The sequence below is a fragment of the Gobius niger genome, assembly GCF_951799975.1.
Source record: "Gobius niger genome assembly, chromosome: 11".
Taxonomy (NCBI): Eukaryota; Metazoa; Chordata; class Actinopteri; order Gobiiformes; family Gobiidae; genus Gobius; species Gobius niger.
The window spans coordinates 17,351,595-17,378,868 of NC_136862.1; the positions used below are offsets into that span (position 1 = coordinate 17,351,595).

The following is a 27,274-nucleotide window of genomic DNA, read 5'->3' on the forward strand; positions in this document are numbered from 1 at the left end:
CAGCACTGTTCATAGGTAATGACAGAGACGAGGGGTAAACAGCTCCATCACAGACAGCTAATGTGGCATCCTTCCTCTGGAGCACACTGCTCTGCTTCAGTCAGTGCCACCTCAGCACCACCAGGACCAGGAAAGACTTCTATAAAAAGACCCATGCAGACTGCACTTTTACAGAAATAATGCATTCTGCAGATCTGTCTAGTTTCTCCAACACAATTAGCTGTTTTTACAGCCTTTATATTTATTGTCAAAGATGAAAGAAAGCCTCAGACTCACGAGCTGCTAACTAGAAACCTCCTTCTGTGACCCACCCAGGTCATGTGTTGCACCCATTTTGAACTGTTTTGGAATGTCTTTGAGCCCATACTCCTCACATCTCTCTCCCCACCCACGATGAGCTCTGGTCACCCCGTCCTACGCAAGAATGAAAAAACATCCTTGTGCCTATCTCACTCGTGTGGCCTTGTGTTTTACACACAGAAAGATAACGCGCCTGTCCTCGTAGTGAGTTCATCTTTTACAAATAGATACAGGATTTTCCTTATTTTATTACGTTACTAGTAGTTTCTTGTTGTTACATTTTATGTACAAAGATCAAGACAAAACGCCATTAAATGAGATTTGTAGTTTGTAATGGTGGCCAATGTGTACAGTACAAACATATCATTACTGATATTATAAAATGTGGGAAGCTCCATTTGCCTCAAGTTAATTATTTATGTAAAAATTATATTTTATTTAATATAAAATAAACTAGATGAACGTGTGTCTATTAGAGAATTGTAAATGAGTAAGTGAACATTTCAAATGAACTGAAATGTTCTGAAATGTGTTGCAGGAGGGAGTGTCCTTCCGCCTCTTCTCACATTGAAAGGAGGCTGTTGCAAAACCGCTCTTTTGCCACATGTGGCACGTGTTATTTTTACTCTTGAACAGTTTGAGGTTGCGGCAGAAATGGGTACATCATTTTCCAAACAGAAGCAATTGTTTTCACTTGATGACAGTTCTTTTGATAATGGCACAGGTTATTCCCCTCTGTCCCAAATGCAGCTGCTGCTGATACAAGACAGAGAAGACTGCCCAAGGCTGGTCCCATGAGACTGAAACTCTTTTAGCCACAACATCTGCAGCCCAAACAGTGTGAACTGTCAACAATAGTGTGCTCGACATGCCCCTTCCAAAGCTGCACCTTCATGTGACTTAGAAAACTGTCAATATTGGTCAAACTGTACAAACAAAAACCTAAAGAAGCCATTAGTGTGTGTGTTTGTGTGTCCACACAATGAACTGTGGGTAATGTGAGTGAGTTACAGCTGGAGGCCAGCAGAGCCACAGCTTTCACTGAGTGTTGGCAATCTCCAGTTACATGATACAGTTGAGAGGAACTTGACCCAAACGCAACACTGACCTCAGCGCTACTCAGCCTGAAGTGTAACAACTAATTCAGGCGACAGAGATTTAAGCCTTGGTTAAACAATACAAAGTGCCTGGTTAATTTTTAATGCCACGGATAAATATTAATATTGATTGTAAAAAAAACTGTAAAATAGTGACATTTGTGAAAGTTAGTCTGTTTGCTGCGTTTATGGGGTAACTGATGATGTTTATTCTGGCTGAGTAAACCAGACTGACATTTTATTCCAAAGTCCACAGCGGCTGATTCAGAGGTCGAGAGTCGCCCGGACACTGACCCTTTGCACCGGGACCCAGGCGATACCCAGCGGGGGCTATCATTTATATATTAACCAGGAAATTATTCTCTACTCAGCGACGCCCTGCACGCTGCAGCAGAAAGGCAAATTATATTAAACATGCCCTTGAGATATGAACCCTGTGGTGAGCATTATTTACTGTGACAGTTAAGCCCACATTAAACAAATGATATTTAAAAAACACAGTAAATGATAAATGATACAAAGCAATATAATCAAATACTTGTGAAACTCAACTTGGGTAATACAATTTGGGGAAACGTGTGGAAAGTTAATGTTGTTCAGTTTCCAGCTTTCAGAACATTTTGAATCTGGGCATGAGCACATTTAATTATCATTATAATAATAACACACGTAGTACTTCTATAGTACAATCAGGACAAGTGACATTTGGTCCTTTGTACATGAAATGACTGAAGTCATGATTTAATACAGTGAAGCGGGGAGTGACGTGAAGAATGAGCCTCAAGGCGAGTCAAACTGGAAAAACAAGGACGTGTTGCCAAAAAGGTGTTTGTGTCTGCTTTAGTATACGTCTGCATGTATGACATTAATATCAATACACAAGATGAAATAAAATAGAATTAGGGCAGTTTGTTGTTCCCTGGTCTCACTCCTGTTTGCAGGCCGCAGATGACCCACAACGTGTTATTTTATACATGTATTTTTAGATGTTAATATTTGCTGTTTTTACAAGAACACTGTGTAGCAGGTTATTTTTACTCAATGGATGAAGCGTTGTTGCTTAAGTAACTCTACTTGTATGTGGTAATTGGCTTTATTGCACGCATGTCATATTACATCTGATTTGAAGTCAAAGAATGTGAAATATGTGGAGAGCATAACTTGCCACTCCAGAAAAGCTGAAGAAGCTCAGCCTCAGTCGAGAGTCAGGGAGGGAGCGGATGTTACAGGCGGCTCGTAGCCACGACGTGCATGAGCTGGCACAGTGCACTACTTCCAACACTACAATGTGACAGAGACTTAGGTTTAATGGTTTAGAGCTGGAAATTTAACATCAACAAGTACTCCATGACTATGAGACGATTTGGACAGAGGTTGTCATTAGACTCTACTTTGGTGTTAGGCATAAGTTAATCATTGACATATATTAGTTACATAACTGTTAAGAGTTTCCATACCACATCAGTTTGGTTTTTGATGATTCCAGCCGAAACTAGTCATATGTGCCAACCATAGACGTGTAATTTCTGTGTGCTCTACCTGTGGATCTGAGGCGTGTGCACAGAGCAGTGCATTGTAATAAGATAAGAAAGGACAGGTGGCCGGTGATCAGGTGCCAGACTGCCGCCTGCTTTAGAGCTGATCTGAAGCCCACGGTGTGAACACCGCACCACTCACTTATACAGTATAGAGCTCACGGTCTCTCTTAATGATACAGGGAAAAATGCTGAGTCTTATCAAACAAACTGAAGCACCTGCTGCACACCGGATCATTATGAAGCTAACAAACAGGCACTGGTTTTCCTCCTGTCTCAGTAAATTCCTATCATTATCTGGTATCATTAACGATGCCAGTGGTTGCCACAAGAAGACAACTGCAAATCCTAGGAGTCGCCAAACTACAGTATGTACACAGGAATACTGATGGGACGATCCTAAACTGAAAGGCTTCTCCTAAAGAGTTTGGCTGGGGCCTATGCAGTTCGTACCTTGCAGCTGCTTAAAGCGTCCCTCCAGGATGTTGGAGTATTGCACCTGATTCACAAATGCTGCTGGGGACAGACAGGGTTCTCTGTCCCTGTGCTCCAGCTCCATGTCGCCTCTTCAGCCTCGCTCCTAAATATTCCAGTCAGACGTCCAATGAATGGGATAACTCCAGCATCGCCCAACAGAGGCAGCCTTCCCAAAGTCTCAATGACAAAATGGCTTGAGCTTATTTTCCTCTATCTGCTGTGCCTCTTTAAAAACGGTATTGTTTTTAAAAGGTTTCAGCCGCCTCTTTACTTAACTATACGTCCCAATTAGTCCAATGAAAACACAGCTCCAAACGCAGGCGTGGCGGATCCAATTCAAAACTTTAAAAACTAAACTGAAGAACAAAATGTTCCAATACAGCTCCTCTTGTGTAGAAGTTCACCACATTTGTGGCCTCCGGCTGGAGTCAAAACGTGTGGTCACACTCCCTCGTGGTCCCTGTAAAGGAGCACAGTCAACTCCTTCCCTCCAAATGCAGGAGCAGAGCAGAGCAGCTAACTGGCTGCGGTCGGGTGGCTGTGTAAACAAAGCCTGCTGGGCCCACTGAAAACTGTTCCATTTGCATAAGGTGTGTTAGAGGGAGGAGCGCACACAAGGCGACTGTGAAGAGCCGGTGGGGGAGGAGGTGTAGAGGTGGACTAAACCATTAGAGCTCATGCTCACTGTAGCTTCAGGAGGATTATTCCACTCTTCCTTAATTCCTGAGAGCACCAAGGAGTGGCCTGCCAGGACGTACAGGCATCGGCGCCTCTGAGCGTGTCATCTTATCTGTCCATCAGAGCAGAGGCTGCGAAGTTTGACTGTCAACAATGTCAAAGTCGGAGTTTGATACAGAGCTGGGACAGGAAGGAAGTCATCGAAGAGCCTCTGCAGCAATAGTCACAATCTCTTTCCTGCCGCAACAAGATGTTCAAGTGTGCTCTTTTGTTTCTGTGTAGTACAAGCAGGTGAAACTGTTACAGTCAAATAAGTTGACAGACTTTGATTTTGGACACTGAGCAGTCTTTAAAACAGTTTCGGAAATACATGTTGAGAATTTAAAGACAGGTCTATAAAACTCTGGCTCAAGAAGGTCAAGCCTCCACGCGGGGTGTTTGTGCTTGTCCAGGAGTCTACAGTAAAACCCAGAAGCTTTTTGATGTGAGCGTTTCATGATGTCCAGGAGCATCTGGGTGGACTTCATTAGACGGACAAATGCCTTGGGCCTTTACTAACAAGGTGTTTAACAGACATGAACTGGACTAACAAGAGCCAGCACACAAAATACAAACCACAAAACCCTCAGAAGAAATGCACATAGTTATGAACAAAAAAAGCATGTTTTGCGTGTCTCAGATCTCAATGACATTATCTGTGGTGTGTGAACAGAGCTAGTCTTCCAAACGTAGACATTCAAGAAGCTGCAATGACGTTGAAAATGTATCAATAATTAATGAAGCTATGGAGAGAATAAAGAGCTGGAGCAGCTGCGCGGGAAGCGCTGTGAGCTTCATGAGGAGCAGTTTTTTATCACGAGGTGTCAGCTCTTTTACATCAGCGAAGGGCACAAATATTACACACCAATGCAAGGCAGAAATGTTCAACACTGCCTGCAAAAAACTTTTATCAAAACTATTAAACATTTAACTACAAGTTGTTAAAGGGTCAGAGAGGCTCTAATAGGTTAGAATTGGATGTACAAGAAAAGAGCAGAACAAATGCAGAGTGAGAGTGAATAAGAAAGAAGGAAATGACACAATCTACAGTTGAGAAAGCGCGAGAGCCGTGTTTGCATCAGCAGTAGCAGTAGCTCACAACATGCACAGGGTCCTGACATTTGGGGAGAAGTGAAGAGGCAGGAGGTCTGCCCCCAGGCCCAAGCTGCAGAGACACGTCAAAGAATGTGCTCTTCAAGCCCACACTTGTCCCACACTGATGGAATCACAGGCATTCACACAGACGCTCCAGTCCCAAAGCATTAAAAGGTACATTAAACATGGGACTAACCTCTAATTACCTCATGCCTGCCATACATTTCACACTGAAGTCACACATCTACAGTGCACAGTTAGACTCCAGGGGAAACAGTGAGAGACATTCTGTAGACTTAAGGAAATGAAGCTTGAATTTGTGAGTAAAATGAGCTCTATCTTTGAAATGCTTTGACTGTAGCCGCGCTCTGCTTGGGCCTGTCTGAGTCTGGGAGACAGCAGAGCCTGAGTCGGATGCAGGGCTATCTACTGCTGCCCTCTGCTGGACTAACTACGAAACTCTTCTCTCTTGCAGAAGAAGAAGAAAGAAAAACACACCAACAACAACTATCCTAAATTTTGTCAAGACATAACGACTCAAGACATTTTGAAAGTGCTTATTTTCAATATAGATAACACTGTAATCTGACTAACAGTTCAAGACGAGGCTGAACTCATGGGCGACTGTGTTAGTGCCAGTGGGACGTGTCAGATCCACATTTCTGAACAGTTCTTGGCGCACAGCTCTGATATCTGCCGGGCAGCTTATTGGCCTCGTCCTCATTTTAAAGTATTTCTGTCCTGCTCTGTTGGGACGGATAAAAATTGAGTTTCAGAAAAAAACGCTGAACCCAATTAAGAGACTTGCTGTGCTCACCAATGAGTTCTCTTTGTAAGTAGCCTCCACAGTCCGTATTTTCAAGAATTATTTTTCCCTTTTCTCTTTCCAATTAACAACATTTATGCAGCGTTGGCATTAAATAATTGACTTATGAACATGAGCACAACATTTTAGGTAAGCAAGGAATAAAGACAAAATCTAGTTTAACTTTCTTTATAATGGGTGAAAATTCATTGAGGTGACTAACTGTCCAGGGTGCTTCATTCATTGCTTTCTAACCACTCTGCCACTGTCACCTAAACCATATTCTCCGCTTGTTAAAACAGAGCGAGCGCATCTTACCTGCCAGGGCCTTGATGCGTGAGCGTTCAAAGAGGCGCGCCGAGCTGTTCTCATTGTCCCAGTCGGTCTCTGCGGCCAGGTCCCAGCGGTTGTTGATGTCGTTGTACTGCTGCTGGATCTCCAGGCTGTCGAAGTCTGTGGGGGAGATGGTGCTCATGGTGCTCCGGGAAAACACATTCAACCTGGAAACACAAGGGACCAACACGTCAGCGCCACAGTGACTTCAGGTGCTGCTGCCACTGCTACAGAGGCCTGATGCAAATACTCGCTGTGGCATTACGATGTGATCAAATATTTGGTTAAGCAATAATGGGAATACTCAGGTTCTTTCCATGAGCATCGCAATTAGGACGGCATGAAAAAGTAGCATCCAGACCACGGTTTATGCTCACCGATTTTGACATTGACGTATTTGTATCACATCATGCGCATAAAACGCCACAGTAAGGTACATGAATGATATCAAGTCTATCATCTATCAAGTCTCCGTTCTACTGGGTGTCCTTTCTATCAATTGTATACTCCAGAATTTTGTGCAAAAACTATAAAAGATCATTATAATACTGTTGTTCTTACTTTTGACAAAGGGACACAAGATCAATAGCAAGTAGGGCTGGGTTACATTTTTTTCCGGTATAATAACAACACAACCCCTGAGAGACTTTTATCGATACCTACTCCGGATACCGGAAACACCACAATAATGTTCATTTATTTCATAAAAAGCAATTTCTTTTAAATTTCCTTCATTTATTTGAGCTGAAACTTACTTCCCTTAATGCTGTCCTTGGACCCAACAGGCCAAACCTGGTCTCTAATGATCTTTTCCGGTACCTGCTATTAATACTTTTATTATTTTTTTTTTGTATCGTTACTGGTATTGTTTAATGCTACCCAGCCAAAATTGCAAATGTCTAAAAATTGCAATTTAAAAAGGATTGAATAATTCACATTAACCTCTTAACCCCCGCCTTAACCAAGCGTATTTTCTCCAATTCTGCTTCATCCAAATCTATAATTTTCCTCACATTGATGTTGCACTGTTGTCACTTTTTTTACGTTTTTTAATTCTTGTTTTTTTTTGTGTTTTCTGCCTCAATTCATTTTTTGTCACTTATGTGTTAGTCTTATGTCGCTCTTTTGTTGCATTTTGATCCTCGTATTTTGCCTCATGTTGGTTGCTATTTTTTACACTTTTTTCAAGAAGCCTTTAGATTTGGGTGAAGCCGAACTGGAGAAAATGTGCTCGGTTCAGGTAAGGGGTAAGAGGTCAATATTCTCAACCCCAAAATGCTCCTTTCCCATGGGGTCTTGTTATGTGTAAAACCTGTTGACCCTTGAGTTAGCAGCAGTTTATACGTCAGTCTAGACTCCTTCCTTTGAGATACCGTTATTCGAAACTGTTCAGCCCTTTTTTTGAAATGTGTCAAACAACGAGCAAAACCGAAAGCTTGACATAGTTACAACTGTTCTTTCTGAGACCATTCAGTTGTGGCAGTCAGAGAAAGCGTGATGTTTTACCCAAAAACGATGCCATACTATACAAGAAGAGCAAGACCACAACCACAGACTGTCTGAGTTCAGGATTTTATTCCCCCGGGGGGGTCCAAATCAAGATTATATCCCACCACAACAGCACCCCATTAAACCATTTGGGACATTGACCAGATTAATGGTGAGATTGAGTCGTCAGTTTGCTAATACCTGCGAGTTTATCTCTTGTTATGTCTGGCGGCGCTGTCTGAAACGGTGATGTGTCGTAGGAACAGGGGAGGAGCCAGTGAAAGCAGATACACAATGTTATTTATTGCCTTGGAGCGAGTGGAGATGGCTGAGCATCTCCTAAAGAGGAAACGTTCAGTTAATTACCCCATAAATGCTCGGTAATTTGCAATCAGCAGCGTTTGGCCAAGAGACGGCAGACCTGGGACGCTCGAGCGGTCCACGGGAAGAGAGTCAAAAGAGGTGAGCTCAAAGAAAGCGGGAGGTTTATTCAATACATAAATCAATACAATAAAAGTTAAGTTTATCCAATGCAAAAAATAAAAGGCATCAGTGAAGAGGCAGATCCAGGAGCCTCAAAGATTATAGATATAAAAAAAATAAAACAAAAGCAAGCTTTGCTAATCCTATTAGCGCCTGATTAAGAAGTGGCTTGGAATAGAAACTACGCAACTGCAGGGATTAGACAAAAAGGCATGAAGGCTATGCCCCATGACCGTTCACCCCAGTTGTACCCCAACTTCAGGCGTAATCGAAGTGGCAAAACATGTCCAAAAAGAAAAAGGAAATTTGGTTATTTCCCCACAATTGTACAGCCCCATGTACTAGTCAGCAGAGGTGAGCTGGATACATCTTCAGACATTTGTGCCACAAAGTAAAGCCAGTGGAGGGAAATAGAAGGAAGAATCCTGGGCCACAAAAGGGAACATAACGCTCCAGGACAGGCCCGACAGCATCAAGTCGTTTTCCCCTGATGTGGAAGTGTGGAGAGAGGTCAGGGCGTCTGGCAGAGGCAAATGCAGGCCAATCCCCTGCTCCCTGTGAATATGAGAGGCTCAGCTCACTGTCCGCAATAATCACTCCTCAATGGATCAGACGAGCACTCCTCTGACCTACTGACGCTGCGCTCCTCCACAGCTGCACCACGACCCGCGCCACTGGGCTGGATGAAAATAAAAAAGCTCAATAAACATTTAGCAAACCATGTAAAAGTCTTAGTTAGGGTCAATGTATTGGCCGAAGCAATTTCTTTTTAGACGGACCATTCCAACACATCCCGGAGCTATGAGTGAGTGACAGATTCAAATCCACCCACTCAGCAGTAAACATGTCCCCATCAGCAGCAGCGAGCGGCAGAGGAGAGGGCATTAGAGCAGCCGGAACTGGCCCAGAGACAGGACCAGACCAAAAATAACTCAAGGAAAGATGCAACTTTGCAAAGCTTCAAAAGATGAATGGAGAGTCCCATTAGCGCTGTGCAAAGTAATGCCTTCGAATACCAAATAGGTGGACAATGACATAATATATTCTGCCCCGTCTCTAATCTCTGATGTCTTATCTGTATCATCTCTGAACAAGACGACCCCAAGATTAAAGTCTAGTATGAATGCAGGAGGTCTTTACCATTACAAGACCTTCAAAGTTGTGTCGCTACATCACTATTAGTCCTCAGAGAACAAACAAGTTTCTAGGTTTTTATGGTGTTGGCATGGCTACAAACACAGACACGCTATTCACATAAATCATTGTTATATTGATTGGTGAAGGCCGTGACACAAAACACTGCTGACCCCAGTGTCACTATATTCACAGTCAAATCAGACAAGATGAAGACACACACATGTACAGCAGACAGAAGTGCTTCTCTTTAGATTTGGGCAGTGACATGAAATGTGTAAAACAGGAAAGTGGGCCACAGGGCCTCAGGGCTAAAGCCCGGCCACGGCAGAGTGGCACCAGCAAAGAAAGCAGGACAGAGGCAGGGGCAGCCCTCCTCTCTCCCATCAGCAGCTGTGCTCCAGCGCTGGTGAAACACACTACGATCAGTGGACCTCAGGGAATTAGGCCGGAGCACATTGGCCAGCTCCAGAACAGGGGCCGGGAATGGGCCACACAGACAAAGAGCAATGAGCCTCATCACTCTCCATCACACGGAAACACATCACATGACACATAATGACCTTTACATGACCAGAGCACGACTGCACTGACGCTCTGTAATTAGACCGCACATAAACAAGACTAAAGCGCCTGCTCACAACCCAATTAAATCTAATGCTGTGGGTGTGGCCATGCTCGCATCACCCTGCTCTGACATTAGGCCCGAGGGGAGGCTGAGCCCAAAATACAAGCTCACAAAAAGCGTGCCACACCGAATTGGCTCGACACAATGGAGGAGTCAGCAGAGTGCGGGGCCAGCCGTGGTGCTTCCTGTTTGCCGAGATGGGCACATGCATCAGAGGCCCCCTCCACAGGCACTGATCCCGTCTGAATGGGACGTCTGAATGGGGCGGCAGCGGCCCTTTGTTGGCCTGTAGCATCACATCAGTCAACAGGAGCATGTTAGCCACACACCGACACACGCCTGAGTAACAGCTGAGATACTTTGAAGATAAAAGCAAAGCAAACCAGTGTAAACACGCCAAAAATGAATCGGCTACTCCTCATATGATCAATGTCCCAGGACTCGAGAAGTGGATACCTTCAGGAACGTCGTGATGCAATGTTTACATGGCCCCAGGTGAATGAAGCCGCATTTTTTAATGAATTTTGCTCAAAACTACAGAAAACCGTGTGCACAAGCTTCTATGCAGCTCAACAAATATGAAAGACGGCATTCAGATGGATGGTCTTTCACTGTCAGTGTTTTGTTTTTTTTCCGACAGATGATAGATGGGGCACATGGTACAGCCCACAAGCTGCAAAATGTGTCTGAAGAAATTCATTATTATAGGAAATGCTGTGTAAAAATAATGTTTGGTGGCTTCTTGGCTGTTGTTCCACAGACTCAGACTGTGACAAAGTACAACACACTTTGTATTTGTCCTATCCGGACGCCGTTACTGCTGCTGGTTCACATTATACTTCCCACTAAGTGCAATTAAAAACCGCTAAGACAGTGTTGTATTCCCAGTCTCTTGTCAGGTTATTGCCATGGGTCATTGCAGCACAAAGAGTGTGAGTGGCCACAATTGAAAAGAGCTTGTTGGAGAGGGATTTGAAGAATCAGCACTATGGGGGGGCCACATTCACAGATCATCTCTCCATTGTTGTACATTTACCAGGCCCCAGCAGAACACAGACAGCCGCTGCTCTTCCGCACTGACAGACTTCAGTCTCTCAAAGCCACAAGACTCCTCTGTTTGTACACAACGTTCAGCCATGATCTCATTCCATCCTGTCAGGGACCAAACTGTTATCAACTATATAACTGAATCCATTTTTCAACAACAGACTGATTTTTGAGAACTTACACCTGACCTGATGGAGCAAACAGTATTGTAAGTACTGAACAATACAGCACCATCTAGTGGTCCGAGCCTCTGAAGCTTGAAATGTGAAAGTATTCATTATTTACGGACTAAAAAAGTGTCACCTTTTTGATGGTAGCGCGCGGGTCGTCTTATAACACAAGGTTGGTGGTTCGAATCCCAGCCCAGACAGGTGCCACTGTGTCCTTGGACAAGACACTTCACCCACCTTGGCTCCAGTGTCTGTGCTGGTGTATGAATGAGAGTGTGAACGGGTGAGTGGTTTCTTGATGCAAAGTGCTTCGAGTGCCTAATGTCATATATATTATATTGAGACCATTCACCATTAACCATTAATTCATACTCTGTCCACTTTGCCTACTGCCATTGTGCCCGTTTTCCATTAGAGACGAGATGCAGCCATGGGTTTATGGTGTTTGTGCAAGAAGGTACAAAGCCCAATGGAGCAAAAAGATGCAGATTCTTTCCGTTTCCATCATGGTGCGTGAAAACCAAAGCCATGAGACATTTATGTATATCGTCCAGGACATAACGAAGTGTCCACATTATTTGCTTCTAGGATATATTCATATTAAAACATTATTGTGGATGGTGGACGTATTCTTCCTGCACGTTGGTTATAATGAGGATGTGAGTAAGAGGAGGACCCGGTTCTGCACCTGAGCCCATGCAGTCAGGGTGACAAAGCTTCTTTTGTCTGTCAGGGCTGTCTCCAATCAATAGATTTGGTCACAGTCCCTATAGGCACTGAATTAAAGTAAGATTCCAAAATACTTCACTGATTGCTGTTCATACACTGACAACCGTACAGTCTAATTCTGGTAAATACTGTAGCACAGCATTTCTATCATTCATCTAGCTCTACACAATGAAAACAGTGATTCTGCTCAGTGGTATTTCTGTCAACTTGACGGTTACAGAGACAACACTTAAAACTCATTCTGAACTTGAGATTCGCGCAGACATCCTTCGTTTAAGACAGTGGTTCTAAAACCTTTTGCATCAATTCCTTTCCATATGTGAAGTGCCACCAGGCCAAAATCAGGACTAAGCCTTAAAAAAAAGGTCCAAAATAGACCTCGATTGGACGACCCTATGCTTAAACTGGATGTAAACCATGTCTTCACCAGAAAAAAACCCCACTTGAATTTATTACTAAAAGCCTGAATGAAATGATCTCAAATCAAAATAAATAAATTGCAGGTGAGCCTGAGTACCACTTGAAGAAGCCAAAGTAGCACCAGTGATGACTGCTTTAGGAAGCATCTTCGTCTCCATAACCCTGCATTATCATAACCACTACTCCAGCAGTCCCAGCATGCCCCAAGCAAACACCCCCCCAGTATTTCCCAGGGTTTCACAGAAATGAATACTGTCATTAAGAGCCATCACATCTGGCTTAAGGGGGTGTGGGGTGAACAGGTCGTCTACTCCACACGTGGTCTCAAGCCATTAACCCACTAAATCAAACATATAGGCTAAAGTCTCGAGAGCGTTGTTTACAAAACACCTGTTCCCATTGAATCATGGCAGGGGGGGAGAACATTCCAACCTGGCGCATCCGTATGAGTCACATTATAGGCCAGATTTCTTCCGCGTAATAAGATTCAGCCATAACATAATATTGGGCAACTCACAATGTCGACAGGGGGGAATAGAGGATGCGGTCTCTGTACTAGATCTTGATGAAATTGCAGCGTTATGGAGGAGACAATGAAGGTGGCTCCCCAAGACCCAGACGGCGGCGACTCCAGTGTGAGAAACACGGCGACAAAATGTGCAAGCGTAAAATGGAAACAAAGGCATGAGGCAGCCGAGAGGATTCAGCATGTAGCGCCGCACATACCAACACCAGCTAATCAATATGCACGTCATTCAACACGACATTTGCCATTCACTTGAATAATGTTCAATACATGCCCAGCGCGGTGCTAATGTGAAGCTAAGTAGCAGAGCGGCTAATGCCACCGCATCTTTCATTAGCCCTGTTATTAATATAGCGTTATGATGAATGGGAATTAAATCATAGGATCCTTACCGCTTATTTGGTCTCGTTCAAAGGATATTGGAGTATTCATATACCCCCAAATTGTCGTAAAACATGAAGAAGAAAAAAAAAATCCGTTTGCTAAAATAAAGGCTAATTTCAAACGGTTAAAAATCCCAGGTGACTGTGATAAAGTCCATCCGCATCCACAACAACGTTACGAAACCAAAAAAAAAGGGAAAGAAGCGGTTAGTTTTGAGGTAAAAAAAAAAAAACGTGAGCGATGGTCGTAAAAAGCGGCTGTGTGTGTTTTTTTCCCGGGGGTTTGCATGCATGAATCGGGGGTATCCGCAGCGTCGTCGTGTGTTTTTCGTTCCCCCCCCCGAAGCATCCGTGAGTGAGGGCCGCCGCGCGCCGTGCGTCCCAGTCGGTCACTCCTCCAAAAAACCCCTCCGCGTATCCAACAGCGCCGATCAACAGGGGCCAGATAGAAAGGAGAGCGGGGCCGTGAGCGAGGAGGCTGCTGCTGCTGCTGCTGTGGGCTGTGGGAGGAGGAGGTGTGGTTGTGGTGGTGGTGGTGGTGGGTGGACGCGAGTGGGTGGGTTGGTGGGTAGTAGGAGCTGACCCTTCGCGCGCAGTCACATGGGAAACACCGTCGAGCACATTTTTCAGTCCTTCTTCCAGCGACGCTCAGTCCACAGATGATGCGCGATGGTTACAGAGCGTGGTGCTGTCCCTGGTGCTAAAGCAGAGGCGTTACTGTATCTTAATGTACTCTGCCAGTCCTCCCCCCTCCGTAATAAGCTTGACAGCCATTTCCAGACACTGAATGAAGGCTATGATGAATGTTATTGTGTATTCTATGTAATAATTTTGCCACACATTCACATTCTTTTCCACATGCTGTTTTAACATTGCCACAAAATCACTAAGCTACAGGAGGCTGGGTCTGAACGCACTATAAATAGCCTGCACAGTTAGATAGATCAGCCTGTTATTCTTTTTCCCCATCTCCTTAGGGTACAAGATTGGTAGATCCTATTTTCCTCTTGCCTAATTAATCTACCTGGCCTGTAAAATCCACCACGCTATGCAGTGCCACATGATATGACCATAGCTTTCAAGCAAGGAGCAGCCAAAGAAGATGAGCAGCCCATCTTGAATGGACTAAATTATTTCTTACCATGCAGCATAGGGGTTATTTATAAATCTATATGGTCTGAACTCTAGAGCATGGTTGTACTGTACAGCTTATGAGCATTTGTGGTTTATTCCCACTGAATTTAACCTCTTACTACCCGCCTTAAACGACTGCATTTTCTCCAGTTTTACCCAAATCTAAGAGCTTCTCGACTGGAGTTAACAGCCTACAGTCCAGTGTGATGCTTCATTTGAAAGCTAAGACCAACAAAACTGGTCTTAAGGGATCTTTTTCTTTGTGTTGTTGCCATGTTGTTGTCACTTTTTTGACGCTCTTTTTCATCTTTTTTGTGGCTTTTTTATTGCGTTTTTGGCACATTTGTGATACTTTTTGTTGAGTTTTTGACATTTTTGACAATTTTGTTGCTCCTATTTTGTATTTTGTTGTCCGCTTTTTTGTCACATTTTTGTCACATTTTTGCTGCTTTCTTTTTGCTCTTTTGTGGCTTTTTTTGTTACGTTTTTAACCTCATTTTCGCCGTCTTTTTGTCGCTATTTTGACACTTTTGTCAAGAAGCTTTTATATTTTGGGTAAAGCCAAACTGGAGAAAATATGTTCGGTTCGGGTGGAGCTTAAGAGGTTAAAGGTGCATTTTGCAACTTTTTATGCCAAAAAAAAAAGTTTATATTTGTGCATATATATTTTTTATTTTTTTATTGGTTTATTTGGTCGGGATGATGCGTGTTAATGAAAATACATGGGTCTCATGCATGTAAACACGTCACAGCGGATTGCTGCCGTGGGTTAATTTCCATCGGTCGTCCCCCATGCGCACTCTCAAATACACTCTCATTCATTTTGGCCTATTGTACATGTTTTTAGTGGTAGGGAAACGAGAGTACCCGGAGGAAACCTACACGGGGGGAACATGCAAACTCCACACAGAAAGGCCCTGGCCAGGTGGGAATCGAACCCGGGACCTTCTAGCTGTGAAGCAGGTGCTCTAAGTGACCCAGCGGCTGTATGAGTGGACAGCGTGTTGCCTTTACCTTTGATCGCAGTGGTCTTTAGGACACTCCAGGATCATATGTTTGTAAGGTTTTCATTGCTGACGACCCTCTCACCAGAAAACCTACAAGACAAGTGATCCTGGAGCACCATAGAGGCCACTGTAATGGAAAGTAAAGGTGCCATGCTGACCACTCATCCAGCCACTGGGTCACTACAAGGTCAAATGCAAACCCTTTTTTTGTTGTTGTTTGCATAAAAGGTTGCAGAATGCACCTTTAAAAAGGTCCTCCTGTCTATCTGCTTAATATCAGTGTCTTGTTGGTGGCCCCTCAAACGGCAAAGCCCCAATTACTGCAGGGGCCCGTGTCTACACCCCTTGTGTCTTTTTAGGGTGGGTACATTTGTGCATGGGCGTTGCTGTACCAACAAAGTGCTAGTGGTGAGCGCCTTGTGGAGATGATGGGTGTTTTAGGAAGGGCTGAGCAGTTTGGAGAAGAGCATGCTACTCATTATGAGCAGTTAGTGGTAATGAAAAAGCCCTGCTGTGCTGTTAGTCGAGTTTCACTGTTTTGCATAGTGGCTGTGAAGGTATGATAGCCAAAGCATTTTCAGGGACAACTTTATTTTACCTGCTCCTTTTGCACAAATGGAAGTATTCAATATACATTTTAAGTGACGACTGTGAATCTCCAGCTCAGCTGCATGGAATTATTCAGGCCAATGAGATCAGGAAGGTCGACTGCGAAACAGGACTTGATTTTGTTCTCTGTTCTTTCTCATAAAAAGTGTTAGGTTGACTTTTGCAATTTTCCAGCCCTTGATTTGACTGATTTGTGGTGAGACACACCCAACCTGTTTACGCCTCGGGCCCCAGCCGCCCAGTGCAGAGCTCACCCACAATCCTCTCTGACAAAGGGAAGAGCTGAGCGCAGGATATGGAGATGCCATCAGCTGCCACTGTTAGTCCAGCACAGTGCTTTCTGCACATAACAGCAGTTTAAGCTAAACCCCCCTCTGTCTGCTCACTATAGACCGGACCAGGAAGGGGAGCGGAATCATCACACGTGTAACTTTGGTGCTGCCACAGCTCTGTATTTGGTGAAGTTCATGAGAGTAAAGATTGTTAACTGGATATCAGGCTTTTCCCCCCTAGGGCAATGTGTGTATAGCAGATCCCCTTCGAAAAGCAGAATCATATGGAGAGTGGATTTTCACCCTTCACCCAAAAAAATGTTGTAATGTTACAATTTACATCTTCTGCTTAAAGAATGCACAGGATACACAAACTGAAAGGCTTCACATGTCCTGTTGTACATGGTTGTTTTGAAGTTTCATCAATTTGATGCCTATACTTCTATTTTCTTTAGAATGACAATATTCTTTCTTGTGCACAAAGCTGCATTTTTCTATCTCATAGTGAAGTGGAAATGTTCCCGTACACTATACATACTGTTGTGTCATACAGTAGGCCTATTTAGTTTTATTCTTAAGTCACCAACATCCCAGAGCTATTGTCCGGTCAGTGTGACCTACTTAAAGATATTTTTATTCTATCAACTCTTTCTGAGAAGTCTCCAAGGCCAGACATGCTATTTCTGTGATGCACTTCTTGTTCATCTTCCTCTCCCATCCCTTTCCCTCTCTCTCTCTGCTCCTAAACTAGTTGCTGGAGGTCACCCTGCTGTTCTAGTTTGAAATGATATAATAATGTGACAGATTGAAACCAGAACAGTGAGAAACTGCAGTGCTACAGAAACGTGACTCATAGATCAGGCCCAGAGTCAGGTACAACAGTTATTAAGATAGACAGACTGACGGGTAGAGAGGATACATAGGAGCATATAGGCCTGGTTGGTACTTGGATGGGAGACTGTTTGAGAACACCAGGAGGCCTGGGTGAATGTAGTGTGTGAGTGAGCGGTTGGTGGTGGTCGGAGGGGCCATTGGCACAGACTGGTTGCCTTGCTTCCGTTAGTCTACCCCAGGACAACTGTGGCTACAACAGTAGTATGGCGTAACTGAATGATAACGACAGTGTAGCAGCGCTTTGAGAAATACAGGCTTGTGAAGTGCAATACAAGTGTAAGCCATTATTGTTATTATTGTTATTATTATTATTATTATTATTATTATTATTATTATTATTATTATTATTATTATTATAAGCATGGTGGAGACGGGCGATGTATAATTTAAAATAATACATATTACATCTTTCAGTCTCTTATCAAGGGAATTTTTGTCTAGGTTTGTGAAAGTATCATAATGACAGAATGTGTTTGCTCTTTTGCCATAGATTTGGCCTGACTTCGCCATTTGCCATTGAGCATCAAATTCATGTTGGGCGAAGAGCTCCCTCCAGTGGCTTCTTCCATGTAAGGCCTTAAATGTAACCATGCTAAAATATTGTTCAGCAACAATGTAAGTCATACACATTTAAAAGGTTTATAGACTTTATACTATTTTACAGAAAGGCTTCATAAAACCTTGAACATAACAACACACTTAAAACGTCACTTATTATGACATCTTTCTTTTTAATTTAAATTCTTTGGTTTTGTAGATACCTTGATGCAGCAATCATAACAATTATTTTGAAAAATGCTACTTTGAGCAAATATTTCCATGTAGTTCTCTCTCTGCTAAGTGCATTACCTTATGGCTATAGCTTTCTGTCAACGGAGGTGCTCAAATTCAGTTAAGAACTTCCGCTTGTCCATTATAACGAGTAAACAAAAGGCACCTCAATGACTGTACTGTACATCTTTAAAAACACAGAGTTTAGAGAGGAACTTAAAAAAATATATAACACAAATGACAATGTAGACGGATACAGGAATGTTACAAAAGAAAGCGGGACTTGTGTTTTAAAAGACGGCTTACATAAGGACAACAGCTCAACATTTAAGGAAATTACAAAAGTGCATATTTAAAGCTTAACAAAAAACTAAAACACCAACAAACACTAATTACAAAATCCACAAACCACCGTGTCATCAGTCTATATGGTCCTTGAAGCTGGACATAACCTGTGTCGATGACTTCTTCCTCAAAGGCCTCATAGAATTGTCCCAGTTGCGAAAAAGCAGGAGCAGCTACATTTGCCTTGTTGGAGTGAGTTAAGGGATGATTCCTTTAGGTTACCGGCTCCTTCGGCGCATGCATATGTTGGTTCGACGCGTCGGCACAAAGCCATGTTTGCAGTAGCACTTGTATGAGCCGGCAGTGTTCACACAGCGAGCGTTTTTACATGGACTAATCCGGACTCCAGGTTCACCGCACTCATCAATGTCTGAAGAGAGGAGCAACAACAACAGGCAATTACAACACGTTAAGTCTACAATGAACCTATTTAGGATTTTGTGTTCTAGGCATGATGCAGGGATATTCTGATTCAATCATAAATGTTACATGTATTGAGCAACAAACACTTGTTTAATGTGTAAACTAAATGTATTTGTCCTTTGAATCCTTTGCGGCTGAAGGAAGTATGGATAGTAAGTAGTAGCTTTTGAGCTGTCACATGTCAATTATTGTGGACCAACAGATCAGGTGCACAATCTACAAAGGGTCATTGTAAATATCTTCAGACATAAGATGGACATACCTATACAGCGAGTGCGGGAGTGGTCTAGCCTGAAGCCTGAGTTACATTCACACATGGTGCCGAGATAGGAGCGGACACAGCGCCCATTTGCACAACGGCATTCATCTGAATCCTCCTCAGAACTGTCCCCTTTGGAGGCACACAAACAGGACAAATAAGCCAAAATTAACAACGCAGAACTCAGTGATTACACATTTAAGAAAATACAGGCACAAACCTGGGTTGTAGTTGGCAAAAGCTGCCAAAAAGTCTTGTTCCCCATCAGACTCAGTTTCCAGGTGCATCTCACAGAGGCGATTAAACATCTCTATGAGAGACAAAGAGTGTTGATGCATATAAAACAAGGACAGAGGGTCAAAGGACATAAGACTGACCTGAGTTTCGGGGCGGACAGGTGTTGCACTCGGGACCCCAGCCGCGGCCAAAGTGACAGCAGCACTCGGAGTATGTGACCATCCCATTCCTGGGTTGACTGCAGATCAGACCCTCATCCACCTGAAGGAAACACACATCCTTGTGCGCTGCTGTGCGATCTACCTCAAAAAGATACAAAAATAAATAAAGAGAAAGTGTAATTCATTTGGGGAAAAAAAAAGAACAGGGACAAAAACACACAGGCCTTGAACAACATGCTCTTGACTTCTTAGTGTTTAGCATAAAAGGTATTTTCTTAAATGTTACTTTAATTAGGAGAATTGATGTATGAACATCTATAATTGTCCGACATAGACTTGCTACACAACTAACATAAAAACTGCTTTCAAAAAGTGGGCTAGCAGTGGGAGTTTTGTAACTGAACACAAAAATAGGATATGCCACATCGCAACACAAATTGGGAAAGGTTTGGCTTTTTGTTTATAAAAGCCAGAGTGATTTTGATTGGTCATGCTCAGTGTGAGCTGACGCGGCAGATTTTACCCACCGTCATAGACGCACTGTTTCAGAGCAGCACTGAAGGTGAGGGGAGGGTCACAAAAACAGTGAAAGGAGCCTGGCGTGTTCTCACACCTCCCATTCTTACAGTACGAGGGGTCCTGGCACTCATTGACATCTGCAAAGGCACCACAGACACTGGTTACAGTCACATCTGCATGGGCCATCTCTCTAAAGGACATGCAGTGAGACAAACACCTCAGCACCTTCAGTACGTCCACTGCAAGTCCTGCTCTGTCCCTGAGCTGTGCCATGGAGATACTGAGGTAGAGTGCATTCTCACAACAGAATACGAATATGAGTCAGCCTGTAAGACTCCATCTGGCACAGCCTTAACATATATCAAACCTCCCTCATGCTACACTGACTGAATATACTGCAGAAGGACTCATCATTTATCCAATTACAGTGTGCAATAACAATAACAGTGTGCAATGTTTTCCTTGTTAGTGCTTTACAGTGTCAGAATAGCCACCCAGAAACATGCATACCATAGCTAAAATATCACTCACTAAATCATACCTTACTTTATTTGTGTAAAGGATTGCAGGTAATTTGCAGAAGAAAATGGATAATATAGTTGTAATAATGTACACTTAATTAACCACCTTGTTTAGAACCTTCTCATGCTTTTTACCAAATTAGGCTCTGGCTCTAATCAATAGGCAGGATTTAGGAAAACAAGGTTTCTTTGTATTGTGGCCCAAAACAGGGCACTCATTGTTTTACTCAAGGAGTGTAAAACAATATTGACATTTTTACATCAATATATTCTAAATACTGAATCTACAGCCCTTATATATATATATATATTTAAAATATCTTTGTTTGCTTTCAAGCTAGTTTAAGAGTTGTCCAACCCTTTTGTTTCTGACTGAATTCTTACTAAACTCTTATGAGATGGTCCTCACTCACCCGCCTGCTCCTCGGGGGTCACACAGCTGTTGCGGTCGGTGGCCAGGGCCCAGGGCAGGGAGCAAATGCAGTAGTACGAGCCCGGAGTGTCCACACATTGACCATTCTTACAATTGGCAGGATCCAAGCATTCATTCAGATCTTAACCACAGCAGAAACAAACAATGAACGTTATACCATGAGGTTGATTTGAGTACAAAAATAAAACAAAAATAACTAAAGTATATACAAATGCTTCCACACCTGCTACTGTTTCAATGACACATTTTTTCTTGTTGGCGTCCGGAGTCCAGGGCAGGTTGCAGTTGCAAAAGAAAGAGCCATCAGTGTTAACGCAGCGACCGTTGGTACAGAGCGACTCATCGTGGCATTCATTCACATCTGAAGGATTAAATATATATCAAAGTGAACTGTACAATAACCAGGCAATGTTTATATGATGTGAAAGTTTCAGTACTTGCCTATGCACTCGAGAAGATTGCTGTCGTAGTAAAAGCCTTGTTGACAATAGCACTCGTATCCGGGCAGTGTGTTCTCACAGCGACCTCTTTTGCAGATTTCCTCAGCAAACAGAGCACACTCATCAATATCTGTAATAAAAAGAAAAAGCAGGCAATTACTTTTGAAGCATTAGTGTCTGGTAATGCATCACATGCATTGTGCAAGATTATTTACCATGATAGACTGGCAAGCTGTAATGGAGTCCTTCTTCATAATAAAGGCCTTGACCATTGGGGCACAGTGAGTGGAACTCAGCTAAATGAAAAATAAAATAGATTGTTTCTTTTCTATTCTACTCAAACATTTAACAACATTTAATTCATTCATATGCAAAGCATTCAAGAACAGCACTGTATCAAGGTCTGATATTTGGGGTGTGAGAGTTTCTTGTTTCCGAATAATTGACAAAACCAAGAATTTTTACCTGAGTGAGACACAGGGCAGGGGTAGACCTCGCAGTGGTCGCCCCAGCCCACTCCGATGGAGCAGCAGCACTCCTGCTTGGTGACATTTGTGGCCAAAACACTGTCACAGAAAACGGTGTCATCCAGGTTCATATAGCACTCCTTCTTCTCGTCAGTCACTACTCGGACAGCTGACAAAAAAGAAGAAGAAAAAAAAACACATTGCAAAAATATGCGTCTGTAGAAGTAGGAAATATCAGATCTGGACAAAGACTAAGGGCTTGATTTCCTTAGCCAGCTCATATGTTTTTATATCATATTACTAAAATTTGATATGTAAATGTAAACCTAAGAAGACCTTTATGACTGGTCTTTGCTGCCTTATTGTCCCCACAAAAGGCAATAGTGGACTCCAGGAAGAATAGTTATTGCTGCAGTAATAACTAATGGGTATCTGTAATTAAGATAAAGATAAATGGATAAAAACAGCATCAGAGAACCGATCACATAAGTCACTCTATATGTAATATTATTTTGTAATATTAATTCATTCATTCATATCAGGATCATCAGCAAAGATTAAACTCTGGTAGTTTTTGAAGAAGCCTGCGTACCTCAGAAAATAATAATAAGTAATTGATTTCTATTTTTCCTATTTAAATGAGATTTTTTTGGTAATGAATAGATTGTTTTTGAGTTTTGGATGCTCAGCTGTGTTTGAATCTCGGGGATAAAGCCAGTCTTTGAGTAAAGCTCAGAGTCTTACCCTCGCAGCTGTGTTTGTCCTCTGACAGGACGTAGCCGTGATTGCACACGCACACATAGGACCCAGGTCTGTTCTCACACACGCCGAAGGGCTGGCACAAGCTCCTGTCTGCAGCACACTCATCTATGTCTGAAAGTGAAATGACACAGAAATTCAAACACCATCTGCACAATAGACAGTGACTTGTCTCTTTTCACAACTTCCCAAAAGTTACACAATGTTTAAAGACAAACATTACTCAACATTTGGCTGATGATAAACCTTCCTCAGATGAACTGTAGTCATGGCGAGGATCACAGAACTAAGTACTATGACGACATGTTGTGCTAAGAGCAGTAACACTATTACGTAAGTAGCATAATTACAGCATTATTTGTAATTAAAGTATTAAAGGTGCATTATGCAACTTTTTATATGAAAAAGAGAGTTGATATTTGACTTTACTTTCCATCACAGTGGTCTCTAGGACGCTCCAGGATCAAATATTTGTAAGGTTTTCACTGCTGATGGGCCCTCTCAACAGAAAACCTACAAAACAATGGATCCTGGAGTTTTGTAGAGACCACTGAGAGTGAAAGTAAAGGCGCCGTGCTGACCACTCATACAACCACTGGGTCACTACTAGGTCAAATAGGCACAAATATCAACTTTTATTTTCACGTAAAAAAGTTGCATAATGTACCTTTAAAGGGACTATACAGACTTTAAAAATGTTACAATGAAGTATTTTCCTCCCCCTACATGTTCCAACAATGACCTAAGGTGTAGAAAGAGCCGAGACTTGTTCACCACAACTGCCTCTAAAATCCTGCACTGTCACTCAAAAAGGTGTTAATTCTCTCCGAAGTGCCGTCATGCACGAGCTTAATATAGAAGCTGCAGTTACACATATGACCTGAGGTGGCAGTAATGAGTATAGCCCCTTTAAATCAAAATTATTTAAATTTTTTGTCAATTCTGAATGATTTTGTATAATGTGTTGCCTGCCCTAGAGATCATGATTTGTTTGTGTGCTGAAAATCAGTTTCCACAAACCTTTACTCCCCTTTAAAACTTTTAATGATAATTTCATGATTTCATGATTTCATGACTTTTGCAGTAATTATTTCAGTCTTCTCTTAAATGTTATTGCTTTTTGAATTGTTCAAAATATGCACTGTGAACTTATTTTTTATGTTAAATCGCAAGCCTAATACAACCACAATCATATAATTGTTCAGCATCAGTTGTAATCATTGAAATAGTTTACAATTAAGGTGCTCTGTCCTGACCTTGGCATTTCCGGCCTCCTATTAGAGTGAATCCTTTGGGGCATTCACAATGGTAGGATCCCATACTGTTGATGCAGTGTCCCCCTTGACAGCTGGACTGCCTCTCGCACTCATTGATATCTACGGAAACATGATAAAAACAGTGACATAATGAACAAAATTAGGTCAGACTGGGCTTTTCAAGTTTTGAGCTGGTTTTGGGCAATATTCTGATGCAATCACTATGAAAAGATAGAGGCAGAGTTAAAAATGCATGCCTTCACAGTGGCTGCCTTCCTGTGTGCGCTGGTATCCCGGGTAGCACTGGCACTGGAAAGAGCCCTCTGTATTGATGCAACGCCCATAGGCACAGAGCCGAACATCCTCGCACTCATTAATGTCTGTTCAGAGGAAAAACACATTAGAGAGTCCTCCATATGTACAGCATAAATCAGAAAGTGAACAAGTGTCAAATGTTTTGTAGGCCAATATTAGAAATATGACCTATTTATCCGTAGTAGTTACTAACCACTGCATGTTTTACTGTCTGCAGACGGGAGAAAGCCTTCGTTACACAGACAGCGATAAGTTCCAGGGAGATTTTCACATCGGCCGTTGGGACAGATTCCTGGCTTCTGACATTCATTGATATCTGAAACATTCACATTGTACCACAAGTATAAGCAATTATTTAAACATGTATTACACTTTACTAGTACATTGTTCTACATGTAGTACTCATAAGTACTGATAAAAAGCAGTACCAGGAGTAGCAGTTGTAATAGTCACAGTAAATAAAATACAATAAGTCAACTAAAAAAATAACGTTGTTGTGTGCTTCTGAACTGATAAAGCTTCTTGAATGAAAGGGCAAACTCATTTAATTGGATTCAACAAAGTGTTTTAATCTGGGGTCGCTGCAGTTGGTCAGGTCGAGGTTCAGCAACACTATGAGCCCAAAGAATGAGATCAGCGGACAACCTGGACATCCTGAATGACCAGGTTATTCAATCAATAGATCTCTTCTTCAGTGGCCACGCTGGCTACGTTTACATGGAGATCAAAAATCTGATCATAATCTGATTTCTGGAGCCCTCAGGTTATTGATGAGACATGTAAACAACATAATATGATATACATTTTCTGATTATAATCTGACTTCTTCCTGATCTTTCACACATGTGCCTAAAATAACCAGGAAAATACTGCAAAAAGACCAAAATAATGTCAAAAAGGCAAAGATTAAAAGATATAATAAAAATATTAAACGCATTTTACATAAAAAAAATGAAAATAATAATCACATAAGTTATCCATGAAATAAATCTAAAATTAGTTTATAGAGTAAGTGTGCTGCTAACGGTCGAGTGGTTAGAGCTGCTGCACATATGCAGAACATTACTACCTCCTTAGTGTTGTGAGTTCGAGTCCCCGCTCTGATTATTTACTGAACTGTCTCCACTCACCCTTACATTTTGAATAGAAGTTAAAGCACATTTTGTGATATTTGCGTTTTCGTTTGTTAAATTACTTCAGAAAACAATAAACAGTGAACTGGATTTGAACCCTAGAACTTTGAGTTTCTAAACCTGTGCTACAAACACCAGACACTAACGTCACATGGACAGCAGTTAGACTCCAAGTCCAGATATGGAGGCGCAATCAATCCACCTGGTTCATCAGATCTGATTTCTCCAGTTATCTGATTGTGACAGCAGCACAGTGAGGGCAGAACTTTGGTTGTGTCTTCATTGTGCTCCTCAGAGTATTTGTAATAATAAACCTCTCAAATTGAGATCTGTCTGTTGTTAAATGTTAAGTCCATACCTGTGTATTTTTAATTATTATTGATGAACAAAAAACTATCCAAACATTATTATTAGGGCTGCAACTAACGATTATTGTGTAATCGATTAATCTATCGATTATTTTTACGATTAATCGAGTAGTGTAGGAAAATTGTATTTTTTCAAATTGTTTTAATCACATATAGCTTAAGTGGCGCTGCGTGTGTTGATGGAGTAAACTAAAGGAACATGTTTGTTGGAGGCTTTATTCAGGAAATTTACAATGAATTAATCGATTACTAAAATAGTTCTCGACTATTTCAATAATCGATTAGTCATCGATTAATCGATTAGTCGTTTCAGCCCTAATTATTATATACATTTAGTTTGTTCATGAAGGGGATTTGACTCACCATAACAGATGCCTCCTTTGACCTCATGTCCCGGCAGACAGGGCACACACTCGTATGACCCTGGGGTGTTCTCACACTGTTCATTAGGACAAGTGTCTGGACTTAAACACTCGTTTATATCTGAATAGGAGAGGATGCACATGAACACATGGACCTTAAAACCTTTATCTGTGTTTATGAAGTACAGAACATTACCTTCACAGGCCGGGTGGCGGTGGGACTTGCTCTTGAAGCCACTTTGACATTCACATTTAAAGGAGCCGGGCAGGTTCACACAGTGGCCGCCCCGTCCGCAGATGTCCGGTTTGGAGCACTCGTTCACATCTGCAAACAGCCAGGCGTCGGCGTTAACTCACACAAGTGACCCACGTACTGTCCAAGGAGCTGTAGTTTCTCACCGACACACTTGAGACGGCCGTGCTGGACCATATGTTTGTAACCATGGCGACAGTGGCATTTGTAACTCCCCTCGACGTTGATGCAGTAGCCTCGTCCGTAGCCACAGGGTTCAGACTCACACTCATTATCATCTAAACAAAAAAGAAAGTACATAAATGAATCGTTTTAGGATATGTTTCATCAGCAGCTTGTGAAATGAAAATGTTAACATAGCTAAAACAAATCTGTCAGTACAAGAGAAACAACTCTGAACTCTGCAGGGACTTTCTTGCTCCAGACAGACTGGAGTGGAGCTGTGACTGAACGAATTTGGTTGATGTGTATTTTGAGGGCATTGTGTAAACAGAGGATTTTAAGACAGGAAATTGAGGGTGTTTTGAAAGAGGGAAAGTTCACTTTAAGGGGCACTCTGAGAATTTACACTGGCAGCTCAGTTTACCAACCATAATCAGCCCAAAGCTTCTCAAAACAAAAGGTTGCATAATGGGAAAAGGAAATCTATCTAATCTGAGAAACACAAATTGACAGAGCTGCAAGAGGCTTGGTGACAAATAATCTAAACCCAGTGTTCACAATGTTTGATGTCACGTTACCATAACGCAAAATCCACCACAATGTGACTGTGCGACTGAATAATGTCATACATTTTCAATAATACTGTCATTAAGTAAAATTAATAACTAGTTCATTTGAGAAGACATTGAACTCTGTATTGTGTGAGTTAAAATGTAATGTCACCACAAGATTAAAGTCAGTGTCAATATAAAAATTACCCGACTTGACTGTGATTGTGTTGGTATGACCGCATTGAATACTTAGTTA

General features: G+C 42.2%; 2 protein-coding genes across 4 annotated transcripts in view; both read right to left on the reverse strand.

Annotated features, from left to right (window-relative positions):
* sptbn2 (spectrin, beta, non-erythrocytic 2) overlaps positions 1–13,846 on the reverse strand; it is a 31,898-nt gene extending 18,052 nt beyond the window's left edge. For all 3 annotated transcript variants that reach the window (XM_079566604.1, XM_079566603.1, XM_079566602.1), the window contains exons 1-2: positions 13,377–13,846; positions 6,345–6,526 (exon numbers count right to left, since the gene is read on the reverse strand). In XM_079566604.1, coding sequence (XP_079422730.1) covers positions 6,345–6,501 — 157 coding nt within the window. In that variant the 5' untranslated portion in view covers positions 6,502–6,526; positions 13,377–13,846. The remainder of the gene's footprint in view (positions 1–6,344; positions 6,527–13,376) is intronic.
* A 4,162-nt stretch (positions 13,847–18,008) lies between these two features.
* The window catches only part of ltbp3 (latent transforming growth factor beta binding protein 3), a 33,564-nt gene continuing 24,298 nt past the window's right edge, over positions 18,009–27,274 (reverse strand). Inside the window, exons 13-29 of the mRNA XM_079565509.1 lie at positions 26,452–26,583; positions 26,249–26,377; positions 26,054–26,173; positions 24,383–24,505; positions 24,132–24,254; positions 23,875–23,994; positions 22,604–22,732; positions 21,858–22,028; positions 21,608–21,688; positions 21,394–21,522; positions 21,176–21,313; positions 20,933–21,073; positions 20,007–20,135; positions 19,459–19,617; positions 19,302–19,391; positions 19,085–19,213; positions 18,009–18,769 (exon numbers count right to left, since the gene is read on the reverse strand). Coding sequence (XP_079421635.1) covers positions 18,618–18,769; positions 19,085–19,213; positions 19,302–19,391; positions 19,459–19,617; positions 20,007–20,135; positions 20,933–21,073; positions 21,176–21,313; positions 21,394–21,522; positions 21,608–21,688; positions 21,858–22,028; positions 22,604–22,732; positions 23,875–23,994; positions 24,132–24,254; positions 24,383–24,505; positions 26,054–26,173; positions 26,249–26,377; positions 26,452–26,583 — 2,195 coding nt within the window. The 3' untranslated portion in view covers positions 18,009–18,617. The remainder of the gene's footprint in view (positions 18,770–19,084; positions 19,214–19,301; positions 19,392–19,458; positions 19,618–20,006; positions 20,136–20,932; positions 21,074–21,175; positions 21,314–21,393; positions 21,523–21,607; positions 21,689–21,857; positions 22,029–22,603; positions 22,733–23,874; positions 23,995–24,131; positions 24,255–24,382; positions 24,506–26,053; positions 26,174–26,248; positions 26,378–26,451; positions 26,584–27,274) is intronic.